Raw genomic sequence first — 21,808 nt, forward strand, 5'->3', positions numbered from 1 at the left:
CCAGATTAGGCTAGAATGATGTTGGGACATTTGTTCGTGATGTTGTGGGAGCACAGTCCTTGTCTTAATTCTGTGTGGACTCAGCCATCGAGTCAAGCAACAATATGGCTCATTTCATCAGGAATGTTAATTTGGGGGTCCCCAGCCTAGGAAAAGCTTTCCTGTATCCCAGCCAGAACGTTGACCCAAACAATGCAGCCCAGCAACCAGGAGGACTCCCGCCCGTCTCTCCTGGTATGGAAATAGTCTTCCTCTCTGGGATCTGAGCCAGGATACAAAACTGGGAACTTAGTGTGTGTGTCAGTGGGTGAAAAAGCCAAACAGATCCTGCTCAGACAGAACATTTGGGATACAGGAAGATGCCACTGGTAAGAAGGGGATATTTGTTGAGGTAAGCATAAAGAATTCAACAGTTGTTTCTTTCTTTTTACAACACATTGATTGTATTATTCTAAGTGGGAGGCAGGGTGTTTGCTGTTTTTCTTTATCTGAATCTCATTTTCTGCATTGTAATTCACATTCCATATTGAGTATTGCAAATCTATGAAGCATAACCAGGAAAGGTTTGACTTCAGTCAACACTAGGAGGACACCCCTTGGTTTTCATCCTGAAAATCACCCTTTTAACCGGGTCTTTGCCTCCAGAATGACTCACTTCTCACTACTACAGGGCTCTTGACCCACTGATATAATAGTGTGTCTGGGAAGACTAGGGAGTTAATGAGATCAGTTCTTATACAGGTAGCTTACGATCTTCTGTTTCTCCACGTTGGTATAAGGTACCAACCAGAGAAGCATTTTGCAGTTACTGTTTTGATCTTCCCTCTAGAGCAAACTTTTTAATCTCCTGAAATTCAAATATACGTATCTAGAATATGAGCAGAACATCAATACTGGGATACTGGCCATATACACTTCCTAAATAAATAAATAAATAAATAAACAAACAAACAAACAAACAAACAATTCATTAAAAAAAATCCATGTTAACATTCCATAAGGAAGAAAGAAACAATAGAAGATAACAGGTCACAACAATACGTCTCAATCATCAATCATGGTGTATTATTAGTATCACCATCATAAATGTAATAAACTTTCCAGATCGACCAAGACGTGATCCGCCCTCTGGGAAGACAGGAGTTGAATTCAATCTGTAGCTTTTTCCATAAGAGCAGTAGGCCATAATTTGACAAACCAATTGTTTAATAATAGGTCCTCTAAAACATGCCATTTTCCAGCCATGATTGGTCTGGCAGCCAGGACTAAGAATTCAATAAGTTGCTATTTGCTTAGTTTCACGTTTTCACATGTGACCGTAGATTTTTAGGTTTCATCCAGAACTTCAGAGGGCCAAACAGACATTTTGGCCCAAAGTAGATCTTCTCACAATGTTGATCTATTGCCAGAAAAGATCTGAGAGTGAAGTGTCCAGAGCACTGTTTCTCTTTCTTCCAGAGTAGGAAACCAAAGTTTGCCTCGTTCCATACAGTCACCAAGTCCTACTTCTTGATCTAAGGAGGGTCGGTATTTGTGGGAAGACTCCTGTGAAGGTCAGTTGAGCTCCAAACATATTGCTTAGGAAAACTGTTGTATGATATCTGGATTCCATGTTAATCAAGTCCTTTCATTCAGTGACGGGGTTCACGCATCATACTTTGATACTGTTTGTTCAACTCTTGTTCATTAAATAGCCACAACCGTGGCAACATTTGGTTGCTGAGCAATGACTTCCTAAATAAAAATGTCCAGAAATATATTTTTTTTATTCCTTCAAAAATCATTCCAAAAATTTGTGATGCATGACTTTTTCCCGTATTTCCCCCAAACAAGCATTTTCTTACAATCCATACTAACTACTACATTCTTTCTTTTCCTAGGGAATTGTCCATATCTTTTGACCTAACTATGTCACGTCTTCTTTTCAAAATTCAACTTCCCAAAATATATGCTGATTTTACAAACTGCTTCGGTTTTTATCTACCTGAAAGAGTTGATGCCAGTTGCTTTCATTCATTTATGCTGTCTGTGTCGCCATTTTGAACCAGCTGCATTTTTATGATCTTCTCAGAACGTGGAGAAAATGAGGCAGATTTTTTTTTTTTTGGTAGATTTTTTTTGCATGTGTATCTTTCTTTCTTTCTTTCTTTCTTTCTTTCTTTCTTTCTTTCTTTCTTTCTTTCTTTCCTTCCTTCCTTCCTTCCTTCCTTCCTTCCTTCCTTCCTTCCTTCCTTCCTTCCTTCCTTCCTTCCTTCCTTCCTTCCTTCCTTCCGTAATTGTCCTTATTTTTCAACACAAGAGATTTTGATCATGGGTTTCAAATTCAACTTCCCAAAATATATGCTGATTTTAAACACAGCTTCAGAGGTACATTGTTTTTTCATTGTCTACTTAGCTGATAGTGTTGACAGCAGTAGACTTCATTCATTATTACTGCTCATGTCCTCATTTTCAGCCACCTGTATTACCACGTGTGACCCCACTTCATTTCACACCCCAGACATGGTCAGTGAAGGCATGTTTTTAAAATATGTAACACTGCAGACTGATTTCTGATTCGTCAACATATTCAGTCTAGTCTAATAAACTAGAAGATGGTTTTAGTTGCAGAAAGAAGATGATGACATAGCACAGGGTTCATGAAAATTGTATGAACATTTTTAATGTACATTGCAAATGGTGAGCATTTTACAAATGTTTGAATGCTTGGCTCTGTAAAACCAAGAAATTGTTGCAGAGTTCCAGATTGGTAGATTAAGTAAAGGATTTCTAACGTTTGATGTTTAGGACTGGTTTAGAAACAAAACTCAAGTAAATTTGTTTGCAGTTATATAATTTATCATATGGAAACATGCCCTAGAGTATTCATTGGAACTTACTTCTGAATCAAGTTTCTTTTGATCATAGTTTGTAAGCACATAGTTTGTACTTGCATGACTACCATATCTGAATTATGTGTACTTCGCTGGAGATTTCGTGAGTCTGAAGTTACTCTGGATTAGTGTTGTGTTGAATTCATCTTCCCTCTTTATCCTCATGGGAAGATGCTAGGGAGGAATTAACCAGCAGAAAGGTATTATCATAGAGTGGCCCTGCAAATATTGGAGTCATTCTAGGTACATTATCTCTGTTACTTTGAATCCTCTTGCAGACATGAGAAAGGAGGACCATAGGAAATAAAGGAAACAAAGGAGCAACATATTACATGAAGACCTAGCTCTCTGGAGAAGGATCTAATGCTGGGAAAGGTGGAAGGAAAGAGAAGAAGAGGATGACCAGAAGCAAGGTGGATGGGCTCAGTTGGAAGAGTTGAGGGACCAGTTTAGGGACAGACCATCATGGACAAAATCTATCTATGTGGTTGCTAGGAGTTGAAAATGGCTTGATGCACAGAATCAATCAATCTATCTATAGTACAGACATTTCCAATTTGACCACACAGATTCTTTTTCTTATATTTCTTTCTATATTTTTCCCTTGTTCAAAAAGTACTAAAAATAGTGGCTGGAAGTGTCAGCCTGTTCAAGGAAGCTATCAAGAATTATTCCTTTTCAACTGAGACTGATCCTTTTCTGCTGGTGCAGCAGGATAAGTCTTAAACCCAGAGTACTGTAGCTGCTGACCCACCCAGCTACGTTGTGTGAATGCAGCAACATTGAGAACAATGATTGGATCGCCTTTTCTTCAGAACTTTGGAATGTTATCAATTTGAAACCCATGATTAGTAGAAATAGCTACTTATCACAGTTATATAGGTAAAAGGCTAGTTAATATTCACTGGCCATTATAGTAGTCATGATATTATTGTAAGGCTTTCCCCCATAAAAATGCTACACTTGTGTCATGTCAAGTAACTGGTAGAGTGAGAAGGTGGTTGGAGTATATGTTTTTGGAACTGCTTTCCTATTCCATATTAGCAAAATTCAATGAATTTCTATGAGAAAAGTAAAAGCTCTATGTGAATTTTCTTCCAATGCAAGGGAACGTGGAGCCTTCTCAGAGATAGCATTGAGCAAAGATAAAATAATCAGATACATTAAACATGAAAAAATAGATTTTTGCATGACTACAAGTATGAATCAATTTGGACAGGTAAGAATATGGTGTGGCTTCTTAGCTTTTGTTAAATTGATGACTAGAATTACCTTGGTTGGATTCAAACCGTTACTTCTTATTTATATCTTTTATTTGTTTATTATAGCTTTTATTTGTGATTCACCTAGAATCACTTGTATAGTGAGATGGGCAGTGTATAAATGTGATTTATAAATAAATAAATATCAATGACTATCCATTTGATTTTGCTACTGAGAATCAAAGCCGGTGAAATGGTACTCATTTGAAACATGTGGTTGAAACAAAAATGAAGCCATGGAGTAATCTCTAATCTTTTCACTCTATTTTTAGGAATGAGCTAATGGCAAATAGAACCATAATAAGGGAATTCATACTGTTGGGGTTGACAGACAACCATCAATTAGAAGTTGGCCTTTTTCTCCTCCTGCTTGGGATTTATCTTTTGACATTAATTGGAGACATGCTGATTATTATTATCACACTGCTGAATGCCCAACTCTATACCCCAATGTATTTCTTCCTCCAACATCTGGCATTGGTGGCTATTGGGTATACAAGTAACATCATTCCCAAAGCACTGGCCAACATAGCCACTGGCAGTAAGAGCATCTCTTTCGTTGGCTGTTTCATACAGAGTTTTCTTTATTTTGTCCTTGGGACCACTGAGTTCCTTCTACTGGCCGCAATGTCTGTTGACCGATACGTAGCAATCTGTAACCCTCTTCACTACTCAACCATCATGAACGGACGAATCTGCTCATTACTGGTACTTTCTTGCTGGGCTGGGGGGTTATCACTAATCCTAGTTCCCTCCATTGTTTTATTTCAGATGCCATTTTGTGGTCCTAACATCATCAATCATTTCTTTTGTGACTCTGGACCACTAATCAAACTAGCATGTGTTGACACCAGGCTCCTAGAACTGATTGATTTTGTGATTGCCATACTCTCTCTGCTTGGGACCTTAAGTGTTAACATTGTGTCTTATGTCAAAATCATTTCCACAATTCTAAAAATCCCATCAACTACAGGGAAGAAGAAGACCTTCTCCACCTGCGCTTCTCACATGACTGTGGTCTCCATCACTTACAGCAGTTGTATTTTCATGTACATCAAGCCAAAAGGCACCAGCGAATTAGACTTCAACAAAATAGTGGCTCTTCTGGATACTGTTGTGGCTCCACTTTTGATCCCTTTCATATACTGTTTGAGGAACAGACAAGTGCAGGATGCTTTGAGGGCTGAATGGAGACAATGGATTGGGTTTTGCAAGAAATTGTGATGACTTTCCATCAATGTGACCCTAAACTAAATTTCCAGGTTCAACTTCTTACACTGCATTGTTAAGCTATGTCATGTGTCGCTATCAGTTGTAATGATCCCCAGGTGAGATGGTTTTACAAGGGGACTTGAAAATACATAGACGATGGGATGATCAGGGACTGAGGCATCTGATTGCTATCAAAGGAGGAATGCCTGAAATGCTGGCTGCTAGTGAGGAACAACGGAAGGATACAATCACCCTCCTGTCCTGGTTGTGAGTTTACCAAACACATCTGATTGTACACTGTGTGACCTAGCATGCACGAATCCTTCACCCACTGCAGCCTTTGTTTTTATTTAGAGTGTCAATTATCATGAACATGGGGATTGTTCTTGCAGTTTTACCCCAAGCAGAAGAACAGAAGGGGAGAATGGGGCTCTGTGGGTATGGAAAACGTCTAAAAAATCATTCTCAATAATGGATCTGAAGATTAGAGAGAATCCAAGGTGAAGTCATAAAACGCGATATCCAGGGCTGGAAAATGTTACCAGTGAGGAAATTCTGGCTAGTTTGAATTTGCTGATTATTTCAAACCAATCTTTGAGATGTCTTGCTTTTTAATCATGGCATCTCATGACCTAACTCCCTTCTTTTACTTTGCTCACCATAGTTGGTGGTTGTTACTGTTAGACCCCTTCTGGTGTCCCAGTAAATGGGATAGTTTGAAAGAAGAGGAAGATCTTGAAATGACTCAGAATGCAAAGGGTTTTGGGATCTGCTGTCTCTTCAGGTTCAGTTAAACACATCAGCAAAAATTGTGCAGTCGTTTTCACCTCCTCTTTGAAGGAAATATGTGTAGACATTTAGTTTCCATTCAGAAGTTCCAATGGCCAGACAGACATGTTGGCACAAACTCGTTGTTTGCAGAATCTTAATTCACAGGACTATGTAACTGGAACACTAAATTTTCTATTGCAATTGTCTCTTATAAAGTTGGAAATGGGGAAGTTAGAAGGAGAGTTCATAGACAAATTAGCTGGATATATCACATAAATAGGGGAATAAGAATAACATATTTCGGGAAGGGTCCTTTTCATGTCACTTGACCTCCAAACATAATTTAGTGGGAAGCACTAAGTGATTAGTCTTCCCATCCCTTCCTTCCTTCTGGGGTATGAAGAGAACATTTGGAATATGCAGAGGTGGTATGAAGAATCTATTCTGTTTCTGGTGCTAGATCCAGCGTGGTAGAACCCTTTTGATTCTGATTCTGTAATAAGAATGCTGGCATTTATATCTTCCTGCAAAAATTAAGTGCCACTGAATTGAATGGACTTCAATGGAAGCTGACAGACTTTGGATTCCATATGAAGCCTGTAACGGTATCCACAAATACAGTATCTGTACAAAGCTTCACAAAGCTGATTCCAATGACTATGTGAAGATTTTGGTGGCTTGATTTGATTTTTTCCTTTTTTCCTCCATGAGAAAAAAGTAGGAACATTGATCTTGTATATTTTGGCTATTGACTGATTTTTGTCTTTGAAATTTGAGGGCTGCAAAGATAAAAAATGGGGCATATTTTGAATTTGGGAAGGGTCAAAAACATAAGATTTGGATGCAAGAGACTCTTCATCTTCCACCTCACTCACAAACCATAAATCTGATCTGTATGAACGTGTTCCTACAGATCCTCCATGCAATGGATTAAATCTCCGTAGAAGAGAAGGAGGGGAAAAATACCTATTTGCTTCCTGGTCTGTAGCCAGGCCTGCCTGGGGAGCGCTGAAATTGGATTGTCCTACTCACTGAGTAGATTACGGCTATGAGAAAGATAGTGACAATACTGGAATGCAATAGAGATGTCAGTAAGTTCAAACTGATCTCATGTATTTAAAAAAGCATTAAAATTGATCGTATTTAAAAAAAAAATTCCTAAAAAACATGGCACAGGATAAAGATGGCCTCTCCCAAATTATTCACAACTCGACTCAGGAGAGTGGCCTCACACGAGACTTGGTTTTCTTTTCTGAGCAGTGGCAATGTGATCCGAAGGGGGAATTACATCTGTCCCCCCTGTCATGGCCTGATCATGCCCTGGTGGCCTTGAGATTCTCCTATGCCACCCCCTTCTGCAGGGAGGCAGGACCCATTCGATTGGTCCACCCCCAGCGACTGATGGACCCAATGGAGTTCCAGAGGGAGCTGGGGACTAAACCCAAGGAACTGCTGCACGGTCCAGCAGAGGCCCTGGCCACCACCTGGAATAGGAAGGTGGCCGAGGACTTGGACAAGATTTCACCCGTGTGACCTCTCTTGACCCATTTAGCCCAATACTCCCCCTGGTTTACGGAGGAGTTGAGGGTTCTGAAAAGAATTAAGAGACATATAGAGTGCCGCTGGAGGAAAACAAGGTCCGAATCCAACTGAACACAGGCTAGAGCCACTATTAAGGCCTACCTTGTGGTGGTAAGAGTGGCAAAACACCAATATTTCTCCGCTCTTACTGCATCTGCAGAATGCCACCCAGCAGCCCAGTTTAAGATCAATCTCTTCTGGGAAAGGTGGGTCCAGTGACCCACCTACAGGGCCATGCAGAGGAATTTTCTGGGCATCTGGTGGATAAAATCTTTCGGATACATCCCAGTTGGATGCCAAGCATGTGGCCTGGCCTGTGGAGATGACTGGGGTACATACTTATCCTGTTATCTGGGAACAGTTTGATCCTGTTGGATCTGAGGAAGTGGACAGGGTCCTCCAAGCTGTAAATGCCACCACCTGTCAATTAGATCCATGCACTTCCTGGCTGGTTAAGGCAGCTTGGGAGGTAATGTGTGGGTGGGTCCAGGTGATGGTGAATTCATCCTTGAGAGAGGGAGTGTGTCTAGTGGCCTTTAAAGAGGCACTGGTGCACCCCCTCCTCAAGAAACCATCACTGGATCCCACCTTACTGGACAATTTTTGTCCAGTCTCCCACCTTCCCTTTTTAGGGAAGGTGGTTGAGAAGGTGGTGGCATTGCAGCTCCAGAGGATCCTGAATGAAAAGGATTATCTGGACCTTTTCAGTCGGGTTTCAGGCCCGGACTTGGGACTGAAACAGCATTGCTCGCATTTTTGGATGATCTCTGGCAGGAGCGGATGGGGGTAGTGCATCCATCTTTGCTCTTCCTGACCTCTTAGCAGCTTTCGATACCATCGACCATGGTATCCTTTTGGGTCGGCTTGGGGAGTTGGGGGCGGGTGGGATAGTTTTGTGCTGGTTCATCGCCCTCCTCCAAGGCCGGTCCCAATCGGTGGTGATAGGGAGCGAGAGGTCCAGCCCGCGGGCCCTTCTTTGTGGGGTGCATCAGGGTTTGGTACTTTCCCCGCTCCTTTTTAACATCTACATGAAACTGCTGGGTGAGATCATCCACCACCATGCAATGAGGTATCATCAATATGCAGATGATACCTGCATATAGATCTCCATCCCAGGTGATGTGAGTGATGCTGTTTCTACCCTTTCGCGGTCCCTGGAGGCTGTGGGGGTCTGGATGGGGAGCAACAGTCTTCATCTGAACCCTGGTAAGACGGAGTGGCTGTGAGTTGGGGGATCCTCTATATCTGGAAGTTTACCATCTTTGGTTCTGGAGGGGGTTGCGCTACCCCAAACAGACCTGGTGTGTAATCTGGGGGTCCTCCTGGACCCATGACTCCTGATCAAAGATCAGCTGGCAGTTGTGGCCAGGAGGGCCTTTGCTCAACTACGTGTTGTGCATCAGTTATGCCCTTTCCTGGATTGGGAGTCCCACCAGTCAGTCACTTATGCCCTGGTCATCTCCCGCATAGACTATTGCAATGTGTTCTACATGAAGCTACCCTTGAAAAGTATCCAGAAGCTTCATCTGGTTCAAAATCCAGTGACATGGGCAATTTTAGGTGCCCCAAGGATGGCACATGTTACACCTTTGCTGGGTGAGCTGCATTGGGTGCCAGTCTGCTTCCAGATCCAATTCAAGGTGTTGGTTATCACCTTTAAAGTCCTACATGGCATGGGAACAGGTATCTGAGGGACAGTCTCACCCCCATTCTATCTACCCATCCTACCTGGTCAGGCAGAGGGGTATGCTGCAGACCCCTTCGATGAAAGAGTGTCGACTTGGGGGTCCAGAAAGAGACCCTCCTCTGCTGTGGCCCCCACCCTATTGAATAGTCTTCCCCCAGCAGGCCCCAACTCTCTTGTCCTTCTGGAAAGCAGTCAAGACCTGGCTCTGCCAACTGGCGTGGGGGGAAAAAAGGGGCAACTAACCCTGGGGGTGGCTAGTGCCTTGAAGGTGCTCCCATATATTAACATCTTACTGATCATCAAGATCTTGGAAGCAATTATTATTTGTGTATGTGTCTGCTTTTATTCTATCATTACTGTATTTTATATTGTTTTAATTGTATTTAAATTGATATTTATTGTTGTTTTATTGTGAACTGCCCAGAGTCACTTTTCGTGAGATGGGCGGTATCTAAATTTCAAATATAAATAAAACAAATAAATAAACCAAAGTTTGGAAAAATAACAAACTGAGCAAAAATAATGATGTTAAAGAACTATTCGGTTTAGAAATACTGTAGCATCTCTGACTTTTCCACAAGATCTCTGAAGGCCATAACAGGGCTTTTGGGTGGAAGAAGAATCTCCATGGAAATTCCTCCCTACAGAAATATGCCTGGCTCTATCTTCCTTCTCTTCACAGCATCAGGTGAAATAACTTCTTCCCTTGGTGTCTTCTTATGTTATGGTGGGTTTTAGCATTCTTACTCAACTGACCCTCATTCATCTGTGTATGTGTTTATGTTTTGTTGCTGTTATGGGGCTGAAATTATGCACTGCAAGCTAGGAAAAATTGCCTCTCAGGCCTAATGTCATTAAAGTTTCATGCCACCAGAATTAATACCTTATTTATAAATTTCAGTTCCTCAGAAACCTATTGGGGCACTGATGTGTCTCCAAGGAATGATCTAAACTTAGGCTTGTTCTAATGTTGTTCTGTTTATCTGGATGTGAAGGAATGGCTTTGTAGTCTTGGAATTAATCAGCTGCTAAAGCTTTAAAGTTCACAGTATAGCCAGACCTCTCATTAACGACACTGTTAATTCCCAGAGTTCCATTTTCCAGGCCAGTATTTTCTCCTAATTCACGTATTCCATACAAGAAGGACTCTTGAGGTGCTTCCAGATAAAACATGTATTTCATCATGCCTAGGCATGATTCAGAGATAGCAATAGGAACCTCCAGAGATCAGAATCAGTCTGGTGGCCTTTACCTCCCATCGCCTGGAGCAGATATGGCCAAGAGGAAGTCATAAGAGGAGGTATAGGCTAAAACTGGAGACCCTAAACTGGGAAAAGGTCACCTTGAATGCTCATTTGTCCTGGATGACTTCTAGGGCCACTTGTCAACAGTACAAGCAGGAGAACTTCACTGCCTATGATGGTACAGAATTTCATAGCTTCCAATATGTTGCTTGAAGTAGCACAGACAATGAGGATCAGTAATTATGTTTCATGGTTTGGGGGTCATTGGGAGTAATTCTTATGTTATAAAATTTCAGTCCCGGAGGACCAGCTTGGTTCTTCCTTCCAGGAGACATAGGCTTCAGGAAGAGGACATGTACTTCATAGTCATATGATGCTTGAACAAAGGTTTGAGATGAAGATTCCTCCCATCAGTCAACAAGGAATGAGAGCCAACAGCGCTGGGAGTTTCAAAGGTGAAGGATGCAAATTTCCATTGACAGAAGAAAGTGCAGGGGGGAGGACCCACTTCTACATCAATGTCACCCATGAGGTTTTACCTTATTACTGCGAGCTCTACGTATCTTAAAAGAATATCTCTTATGGAAAGTATGTTTTACTTGTACTGATAGAGAAACTGAAATCCACGCATGGTAAGTTAAGAGTTCCTGCATGGTTTTGGGGGAGTCTCACTTTTCCCTTGGTGCCATTTCCATACTCTTTTCACCTCTGCATATTCTGCTGAATATATCTTTCTTCTCTATATAGTTCAGCATGCTAGAGCTTTAATATCAAAGAGAGTATTTCAACATGCAATGTGAAAATAAATAATTTGAGTGAAGAGTGCATAACAGCAACAATGCCAGCAAGACAATATCACTTGAAATGGAGATAAAATCCACAAGAGAGTAGTGTTTGATTTCTCATTTTTAAAATCTTATTATCATAGTACTGATGAGTTTAGTAAAATGCTTCAGAAAGTCATTTCAGCTGTAATCCTACACACTGTTACCTGAGAGAAGATCCTATTGAAGTAAATGTATTTAATTTCAGATAAACATGCACTAGATTGTAAAAGCTCTCCAGAAATAGGTCTTAAGTGTTAGGTGGAATTTATACCGTGTTGCACATGATTGCACTCTTAATACTGTTTGAAAATTGAAGCGTATCTTTTAACTTGGGTTGGAAGATTGAGACTGTTGTTTGATTTTTTTTAAAAAAATATGCAAATTAGAAATAAATACATTTCCAGTGAAGGTTATGCTGTACTTGATATATAATAACATTTTAATATATATTCAAATAAATTATAGAAGTACGGGAATCTTCCTTCCCTCCTTCCTTCCTTCCTTCCTTCCTTCCTTCCTTCCTTCCTTCCTTCCTTCCTTCCTTCCTTCCTTCCTTCCTTCCTTCCTCCCTCCCTCCCTCCCTCCCTCCCTCCTTCCTTCCTTCCTTCCTTCCTTCCTTCCTTCCTTCCTTCCTTCCTTCCTTCCTTCCTTCCTTCCTTCCTTCCTTCCTTCCTTCCTCAGAACTCCTTGTTTTATTAAAAACCACACCTGCGTTTCGTGTCTGGAAAATCAGTGATCCAACAAAACTGTCTTCGTGTCCAGAGTCACATTCTGAAGGAAAGTTGAGCATCAGTTCTCAATTTCAGCTCCTTGGGAGAAGACATTTCAATGTTGGTGTGTTTCTATGAGAAAAGGCATGATGAAATATGTCCAGCTCTATGGCCTTCAGGAGACTGTTTCTGGTGCCTTATTGTAAGAGGTCTTCAGATTTGGACCTGGGGGGAGAAGGCAGAACTTTTTTTTTAATTGTACCATTCTTCACTGGGTTGTTCCTCCACTCCATCCTTCTCCACCAGCAAATTCACGATGGGATCTAGGAATCAGAATAGCACGGCGCAAGTGACAGAGTTCATCTTAATCGGTTTCCAACTTCCAAGGAACATGGAACTCTTTCTTCTTTCATTGCTTCTGATTGTGTTTTTCTTCACCTTAGCTGGGAACCTCATGATTATCACTCTAGTGGTCATAGACCAACGCCTCCAAACCCCCATGTACTTCTTCCTCTGCAACCTCTCCTTCCTGGAGATACTTTTTGTTCTGACAATCACACCAAAGATGATGATGAATCTGGTCTCCCTGAGTAAATCCATCTCTTTCTTAGCCTGCATGATTCAGTGCTATTCTTATTTCTTCCTTGGTACCTGTGAAATCATCCTGATTGCCGTGATGGCCTTTGATCGCTACATTGCTGTTTGTCATCCTCTGCGCTACACCATCATCATGAATGGCCGTGTCTGTTTGAATTTGATATCGGGGTGCTGGATTGGTGCTTTCATTAATAATTTTGGGCCCATGATTCTCCTGAGCCAACTGTCCTTCTGCAGCTCTAATGTTATTGACCATTTCTTCTGTGACTATGCTCCGATGATAAAGCTTTCTTGCAATGATGTAGATACTCTCCTGGCTCTGGAATCTATCCTCTCTGCTCTGGTGTTGCTCAGTTCCTTGTGTGTAACTGTTGTCTCTTACCTCTACATAATTGTCACTGTTTTGAGCATGCAGACCAGTGGCAGTCTTAGGAAGACTTTCTCAACCTGCGCCTCTCACCTCACAGTTGCTTCCATCTTCTATGGCAGTGCCATCTTCATGTACTCTATGCCCAGTGAGGGTCGGTCTCGGGATGCCCAGAAAGCAGTGGCAGTTCTTACTGCTGTAGTTACCCCATTACTGAATCCTTTTATTTACACTCTGAGGAACGAGAAGGTCAAGGAGGCTCTCCGAGATTGTTTGCGGAGGCAGAAACATGTCTCGTGAGTAGGAAGGCATTGGAAGCACTTAGCCAACCTTAGCTGATCTCAAACAAATCTAAATAGAGTTGGATTTTGAGGACCAGTACTGGAATTCTCCTGTATTGGGACTGAAATTCTTGTTTGACTGTTCCTTACATCTCAGCATCTCTTGTTTAATCTTTCACTCTCCTTGGCTTTTATCTGACTTTCTAAGTCTCTATTAGAGGAATGTATCTGGTGATGGAGTTTCAAAGGCGTGTGTAAGTATGCAAGGAAAGAAATTATTTTCATCCAGGTGATGTGAGATTGTCACAACATCCTTTTGAAAAATGCCCTTTTGTGTCACAGTACCAATGCTGTTTAAAACACTTAAAAGAAACATTTAGTTGAATAGATTTTAATGATCTGATTTGTTTCCAGTTGTGATTTAAGGCACTTGTATAGTGGAATGGGCAGCATACAAGTTTCATTGATAAATAAAATAAATAAATAAATCACTAAATAAAGTCTTATATGAGAAATACCTACAGATGGAAAATAGAGCAGAAATAGGAGTGAAAAATAGTTATGGATATTTAGAGGTATGTGAGTATAGTGGTTGGGAGGAAAAAAGTAAGTTGTTGTGTCCAAAAACAGATCAATTACTGTTGGCTCATCCTAGCCGGGGTGCAATGGAAGGAAAGTGACATAAATCCATTCCTATATATGTTGTGAAATGCCAGCTGGGTGATACACCCCCAATAGTTCAACGCAGCCCTGTTTTTCACCCTTTCTCCAATCCTGCAGCCCACGACACCGGTGTCCCAACGCTTCCTGGGAGGGCTGCTCCTTCCACTGTTCCTAGCTGTGTAGGAAAAGGAACATCAGCCACATGGATGGATGGTGTCATGAGCCATGGTTCAGAGTCTGCCTCTGAATCTGATTCCGGCAATGTTGCTCCAGCTGATCAGGCACAGGCATCTCATGATCAGCTGGAGCAGTCAGATGATGAGGCACAACCCCCAAGCCCCAGGTCCAGACACATGCAGAGGTGAACAGAGCAGCGTCAATTGAGGAGACTCCTCGCAAGGCAAAGGGTGAGGCCTGAATCATTGCAGCCAGCTGCCAGCCAAGAGATTGACGGAATTGCTTTGCCTTCGCTCTCTGTTGGAAAGCAACCATTTGAAAACTAGCTCATCTCTTGTATGCATCCTGAATTCCCGACTTCTGGACTGGCTGACTACGTGACTTCACTTCGTGACTTCTGGCATTGTAATTAGACTACTCTTTTGCTTCTCGGACTACAAACAGTACTTGACTTTGATAAGTCTTTGTTTCGCAATTTGCTTGCTTCTGCTCCTTGGCAACTGGGTCTGCTACCTTGAAACAGAACAGATGGGATGAAAGAGGTGGGTAGAAAGATTGGGAATCATTCATGGTCAAGATGGTCATTTGTGTTCAACTAAAACATTGACTTGGTGTGACAAAAAATCCAGCCAATCCTAACTTTTCTACTGCAGGAAGATGGCATTTATATTGAACCAATGCCAGCTAAAGCCTGGGGGAGTTTACCTACCACTATAATGAAATGGGCAGTCCAATCCTGGGCACATGAAAATCTTTGATATAGTTATTTCTCCCAAAAGTTGTCGCCTTAGCTATTCCAAACCACCAATGAGGTCTTTCCCATCACTACAAGATATCACTAGAACAGAAATTGGTATTTAATATTTAACTGACATTTAACTGTAATGTATGAGTCACTTCCTCAGGAGATGGGTGGTGTCTAAATTCAAAAAATGGAAATAAATAAATAAATAAATAAATAAATAAATAAGCCAGCTGCATCTGATGTTTGAAAGACAATACTCCAGACTTGATACACATTCGTTATTTTGCGTCTAGTGCTGTTTTAAGAAATGTATCTGAGAACTATATTAACTTGGATTTAATTGCATATCACACGCAGTTATAAAACCCATCGAAATCCTGTCCTACACAAGGCATTTTGCAATTATTTGCAAGGGATTTGCAACTCTGCCTCCATTCCAGTTGTAAGATTGATTTGATTATCCATTCCGTTCAGATCACAGAATACACATCAGTTCTGTTCAAACCAATTTTGAGTGGACGCGTGCAAGGGCACATTTCCAAAGCTCATTCAAAATGATGGAAATCCAATGGGCTTGGCTGTGTCCATCGGACAGTTTTAATAAAACTGAACTTCCCCCTGGGAAAGTGGATTCAGGCTGGAGATTGAAAATCGCCTAGGCTCCCACAACATGATCCACCAGTAAACCATGATTTACGAATCACAGTGGTTGAGTTCAGATACGTGAAGAGAAAACTAAACCACAACAAAATTCAGTGTATGACATCAGAGAGGCTGATATAGAGTGCATTCTGTGGAAAAAATGCACGTAAAGATGTTCTTGCATGTCTGGATTCCAAAACAGTAGCCAGTGAGAGAGCAGACGGAGGACCCATGGCATTGTAATGGAAGGCATGTGCGAGGAGGAAACGGAACGGAAGAGCAAGGCTATCAGGAGGGAGGGAGTACATTCCAGGAGAGGGCACAGGGCAAGCGCTTTCTCAGCCCGCAGCAAGACCATGAGAAGAGGAAGAAGAGGCTTAGGCTAGCCCCTTCCTAGAGTCTCACGGGGCATATCCACTAGTTGCTTTAGCATAGATTTCATCTGGCGAGATTCTGTCTTTAGGGTGCAGGCTAATAAAGGAACTATACTGGACTGGACTGCCTCATTGTTGTTCTTGGGCTGGGCCTGACCGGTATAGATGCCTTTCTTACACCACAAGTGTATTTCCTACAGTGCACAATCCATTTCTCTGTTCTGTGAGAAAGCAAAGATATCACCCCTTGGGAATTGTCACCCCCAAAGAGCTAACACTTTTTGCACCTCACTCTTCAAAAAGTAACAAGCTCTATACCATGATTTACAGATCACAAAGGTTGAGTTCACACATGTTAAGGCAAAAGCAACCCACAACAAAACTTGGTGTATTGCACGAGAGAGGCCAATATAGAGTACAATACATTGGGAACATGCACACAATGGTTTTCTCTGCCTTTGGGTTCGACCTCAGTAGAGGAAGCCGACAGAGAATGCATGATAGACATTTCCTGCAAATCACAATACGTTTCTTTGCTCCTTGAAAAATCCTTGGGGTATCTTCAGAAGCCAACCTCAAGTACCTCTGGCATCATATGCTTCCAAACAGGAACTAACTCCATTGTTTATAAGAGGTTGCTTCAAGGTTCATTGCCATGAAAAGATACGGAGGAAGAAGGCAGCCAAATTGCACAGAGGACACACCTCTGAGCCAAGCAGGCAAGGCGTCTTCTCAAAGCATTGAGAATGGAGAATGTGATGCTTCCCAAAAACTGACTTAGAAAGAGATCTAGAAAATTTTATGAATAATTTTTTAGTGCAGTTAGCAAGGGGTGAGTATTTTTGCCAATTTTTCATGCCTGTGGTCCTCAAGAGTGGTGGGCTGTAAAATTGCTCTGTAAAACTAAGAAATGGTTTGCAGAGTCCAAAAGTGGTAGATTAAGTCAGGTGATTTCTTATGTGTAATGCTTAGGACTGGTTTAGAAGTAAAAATAAATTAAATGTGGTTCCAATCATTTATATGGGAATACACTACAGGACTCAGTAGAAATTACTTCTAAATGATGTTTGCTTTAATCGTTTTTAAATTAAGCCACAATTGGCAGAAGTTCCCCTTTACACTATTCCATAAACCATAAATGCCTACTCCATGCCACATATAAACCACATTAAGACTAGGTGCAATGGCACTTGGTATTATTTAGAATAATCACTATTATTTTTTAAAGAAACCCTTGGGCTAGATTTCTTTGATGAACATATATTGTAGAGATGAAAACACCAGAATTATTTTCATGTTTCTTTCCAGGTGCCGTTGAGAAATGTAAATTTTGATTGTAAATGGTTGGGGAAGTCTGAATGTCTAACTTATCTCTCTTATTCAGCCCTAAATAAGAACACTTTATGAAAGGTCATGCTTAGAAATTGGCTGACTGAAAATTGAGCAGTTATCTTTTTGTTGTCTTTTCACCACTCTCTCATTTATAATTAAGTTTGGTTCCCTGAATTGAACTCTGAAAGGCACAGTGTGGTTGATCCATTGTTCAGTTGCCCCGATCCAATCCGGCAAGGGAAGAGCATCGAGAGAAGCAGCTTGGGCAGAGATGCGCCTCTGAAAGAAAGCTTCCTCCTGAATTACACTGTTCCTTCGGTCCCACGGCACTGACAGACCCTTAGAAATCAATGAAAATCAAATGCACTTCTTTACAGGACAGTTTGCCTTCATGCTGATTCCTTGGAAGCATCTGATGAAATTGAGACTGACAGAAGGAGAAATGACCCAAAACCAGGCTGGAAAAAATCCCCTCTATTGTGAGAATAATGTGTCATTAGAGCAGCTACAACTTGGTCATCACTGGGATCAGAAGGGAGATCAGTTCTACTCTCAAGCAGCCCTGGGTTACTGCTGGGTTGAACCAATCTTCCTTCTCTGATGTTCTCCAAACAGGACAAGAGGTTGAAGAGAAGGTTAATTTTTCTTTCATGCTGCCAACACAGAGATGATGTCATCGAATGCCCCCCAAAAAACTGAGGTCACTCTAGGACCATCATCCTTCTTTTAATGCCTTTCCAGCTACAAGCGGGAGGTGGGACCATAGGACAGAGAAGCAACAGGATGAAGGATTCTTCTGATTGTGTCTAGTATAGAAACCAACTTTATCTGCCTCCTCAGCTCTTTTTCTGCACTTTTTTGGTTCAAAAATTCCCAAAAGAGGGACTAGAATCCATAGTGTGTCGAAGGAAGCTATCCAAGGATGCAGCTGATCTACCGTTCTTGCAGCAGGATATATCTGGACTGAGGAGTAACTACACATTTGACTAGCTGTGCTGTGTTAAATGCAACTACTTTGTTAACAGTGGTGGAGTTACTTTTTTTGAGGGGGGCATTAAATTTTGTGAATTTGAACTAACCAGTTTTTTTTCTTAATATCCATTAGCACAGTTGCAAGGAAGGAAAGCTGGTGAATACTCATTAGCTGTTACACTAAAGTGGATATTGAAATGTAGTTCTAATGGTGTTTGTAGATTCATGGATTTCTCTTTAGCAAAATGAGGCGGCCCAGAGACATGGAGAGTCAAAAATGCTATAATTGTATCCTGCCTACTAACAGCTACAGTGAGAAGGTGGATGGACTAGAAATTTTCCAAAACCTCTTCTTACTCTAAATTTGCTCTGTTCTGTAGAGCTTCCATGAGATCAGTGAAAGCGCTTTAGGAATGTCCTTCAATCTGTCAGTTAACACTGGATTAATCTAAAGATATTGAAAGGGAATGTGAAGCCATTTAAGGTGAAGCATCTGGAGAACACTGGGCAAAGGTGAAATAATCAGACAGTCATCATGCAGGAAAAGAACTTTGCATGTTCACAAGGATGAATTGTTTTGGGCTAGTTAAAACATGGGGGATCATCTCTTAGCTCCTCTTGGATTAACCACAATTGGAATTAGAGTACATACAAGAATTACCCTATGTAAAACATCATATTAGAAGTATCTTGGTTTGATTCAAACCATAATTACTTAACCTTCTGTTTGATTTTAATGCAAAGAATGAAAACTAATGAAACAATACCCATTTGAAATATTTGACTAAAAAAACTGGATCCCTGGAATTAATTCTTCTTTCACTCTTTTTTAGGAATGAGTTAATGGCAAATAGGACCATAATAAGGGAATTCATACTGTTGGGGCTGACTGACAACAACCAGTTTGAAGTTGGCCTTTTTCTCCTCCTCTTTGGGATTTATCTCTTGACATTAATAGGAAACATGCTGATTATTATTATCACACTGTTGAATGCCCAACTCCATAGCCCAATGTATTTCTTCCTCCGACATGTGGCATGGGTAGAGATTGGGTATATGAGTACCATCATTCCCAAAGCACTGGCCAACATAGCCACTGGCAGTAAGAGCATCTCTTTAGTTGGCTGTTTCATACAGTTGTTTCTTTATTTAGTCCTTGGCACCACTGAGTTTCTTCTACTGGCTGCAATGTCTGCTGATCGATACGTAGCAATCTGTAACCCTCTTCACTACTCAACCATCATGAATGGACGAATCTGCTCATTACTGGTACTTTCCTGCTGGGCTGGGGGGTTATTGCTAATCCTAGTTCCTTCCATTGTTTTATTTCAGATGCCATTTTGTGGTCCTAACATCATCAACCATTTCTTTTGTGACTCTGGACCACTACTCAAACTAGCATGTGTTGACACCAGGCTCCTAGAACTGATTGGTTTTGTGACTGCCACACTCTCTCTGCTTGGGACCTTAAGTGTCAACATTGTGTCTTATGTCAAAATCATTTCCACAATTCTGCGCATCTCATCAGCTACAGGGAGGAAGAAGACCTTCTCCACCTGTGCTTCTCACATGACTGTGGTCTCCATCACTTACAGCAGTTGTATTTTCATGTACATCAAGCCAAAGGGCATGAGCAAATCAGACTACAGGAAAATAGTCGCTCTTTTGAATACTGTCATAGCTCCTCTTTTGATTCCAATCATATACTGTTTGAGGAACAGACAAGTGCAGGATGGTTTGAGGGCTGAACTCAGACAATGGATTGGGTTTTGCAAGAAATTGAGATGATTTGCTATTGAAATGACCCTGAAGTAGATTTTCAGGTTTAAGTTCTTATATTGCATCTTGAAGTTATGGCACGTGCTGCTATCAGAGGTAATGATCACCAAGTGAGATGGTTTTACAAGAGGACTTGAGAATACATACAGAATTGGATGATGAGTGACTGAAATGTCTAATTGCTATCAAAGGCAGAATGCCTGAAATACTGGTTGCTAGTGATGAATAATAGAAGGAGACAATCACCCTTCTGTCCTAGTTGTGAGTTTACCAATCTCATCTGGTTGTGTACTTTGTGACCTAGCATGCATCAGCCCTTCACCCAATGCAGCCTCAGAGCTCTTCTCATCTTCTAAAGTGGAAAATACAGCCTGACTATTTCTTCTACCTGAGTATGTTTCATAAACTGGCACTGTATGTGACATATGCCACACAATACAATAAAGTGCTTTGCTATGATTCACTTATGGTGTCACAGAAGTGGGTTATGGGCTCTGTGGTTATGGAAAATCACCAGGAAATTTTCCTCATTGATGAACCTGAATATAAGACAGAATCCAAGGTGATGGCATAAAACCATGCCATCCAAGGTGATATCCAAGCTAGAAAATGTTGCCATTCTAGCTAATTTGAATTTGTTGGGTAATTCAAACCAACCTACAAGATTTCCTGCTCTTTAATCATGGCATCTCATTTCCCACGATCTACCAAAAATTCATCCACAGTTGTTTTTGGCATACTGGGGAAAGATGGTAGGAGAGACCTCCCTCCCTTCTTTTCTTTGCTCACCATGGCTTCCAGCTGTCACTTTTAGACTCCTGAAGTTATCCCAATAAATGGCACAGCTTGAAAGAAGAGGGAAGTTCTTGAAATGACTCAGAATGCAAAGAGGTTGGGATCTCCTGTGTCTTCAGGTTGGCATAAGAAGCACATCAGAGAAAATTGTGCAGTTGTTTTCATCTTCTCTTTGAAGGAAATATTTGTAGACATCTAGTTTCCACTAGACAACCCATGACCCATTTGGACATCTTTTCCATACCTAAACAGAGAAACAGAATTACCACTGGTGGGCAAAAAAGCAGTGGGAGTGGGAGCAACGTCCAGCTTCCGGCCGACTTCCCCTTTGACTTTCCTTGTGGGAAGCTGACAGGGAGCATTGAATATCTTTTCTTTCTTTCTTTCTTTCTTTCTTTCTTTCTTTCTTTCTTTCTTTCTTTCTTTCTTTCTTTCTTTCTTTCTTTTCCTTCCTTCCTTCCTTCCTTCCTTCCTTCCTTCCTTCCTTCCTTCCTTCCTTCCTTCCTTCCTTCCTTCCCTCCCTCCCTCCCTCTCTGCTATCCCCCACCCATGCATCTTCCCACAGCTGAGTTTAGACTTCCTACCAGTTTCCCCATTGACTTGTGGGAATCTTCCAAGGCGCCTTGAAATGACCATCATGTGACCTGAATCAGCAAGAACTTTCCCACATTTCAATCCCACAGGAGTAATTGGTCCTGAATTTTGTACACATTCTGTAAGTTTTGCCCAATTGAAGGTTACAAACAATAAGACATGAGAGTTTTGTAGATTCAGAAGTGTAAATGGCCATAAAGACATTATGGCACAAATTGGTTCTCTGCAGAATCTTAATTTACAGGACTATGTTGCTGTAACTGGAGCACTAAGAGACATAGCTGGAGCAGTAGATTTTCTGTTGAAACTGGGAGGTTAGAAGA

At 41.3% G+C, this 21,808-nt stretch overlaps 3 protein-coding genes across 3 annotated transcripts; all 3 read left to right on the forward strand.

Moving 5' to 3' along the window:
* The first annotated feature begins 4,417 nt into the window (after positions 1 to 4,417).
* On the forward strand, positions 4,418 to 6,800 carry LOC148215214 (olfactory receptor 6E1-like). Its single transcript, XM_088143900.1, has 2 exons — positions 4,418 to 5,313; positions 6,770 to 6,800. Exons 1-2 carry the CDS (start codon positions 4,418 to 4,420, stop codon positions 6,798 to 6,800), a joined length of 927 nt encoding a protein of 308 aa, XP_088000026.1.
* A 5,683-nt stretch (positions 6,801 to 12,483) lies between these two features.
* Positions 12,484 to 13,431, forward strand: LOC148215215 (olfactory receptor 6M1-like). The gene has a single exon (XM_088143901.1). It carries the CDS (start codon positions 12,484 to 12,486, stop codon positions 13,429 to 13,431), a length of 948 nt encoding a protein of 315 aa, XP_088000027.1.
* A 5,729-nt stretch (positions 13,432 to 19,160) lies between these two features.
* LOC148215216 (olfactory receptor 6E1-like) lies at positions 19,161 to 20,105 on the forward strand. Its single transcript, XM_088143902.1, has one exon. It carries the CDS (start codon positions 19,161 to 19,163, stop codon positions 20,103 to 20,105), a length of 945 nt encoding a protein of 314 aa, XP_088000028.1.
* Positions 20,106 to 21,808: the final 1,703 nt, after the last annotated feature.

Source organism: Python bivittatus, unplaced genomic scaffold (genome assembly GCF_059951505.1).
Source record: "Python bivittatus isolate LINGU-HERP-01145 unplaced genomic scaffold, Pbiv_v1 ctg000430_np1212, whole genome shotgun sequence".
NCBI classification, from domain to species: Eukaryota; Metazoa; Chordata; class Lepidosauria; order Squamata; family Pythonidae; genus Python; species Python bivittatus.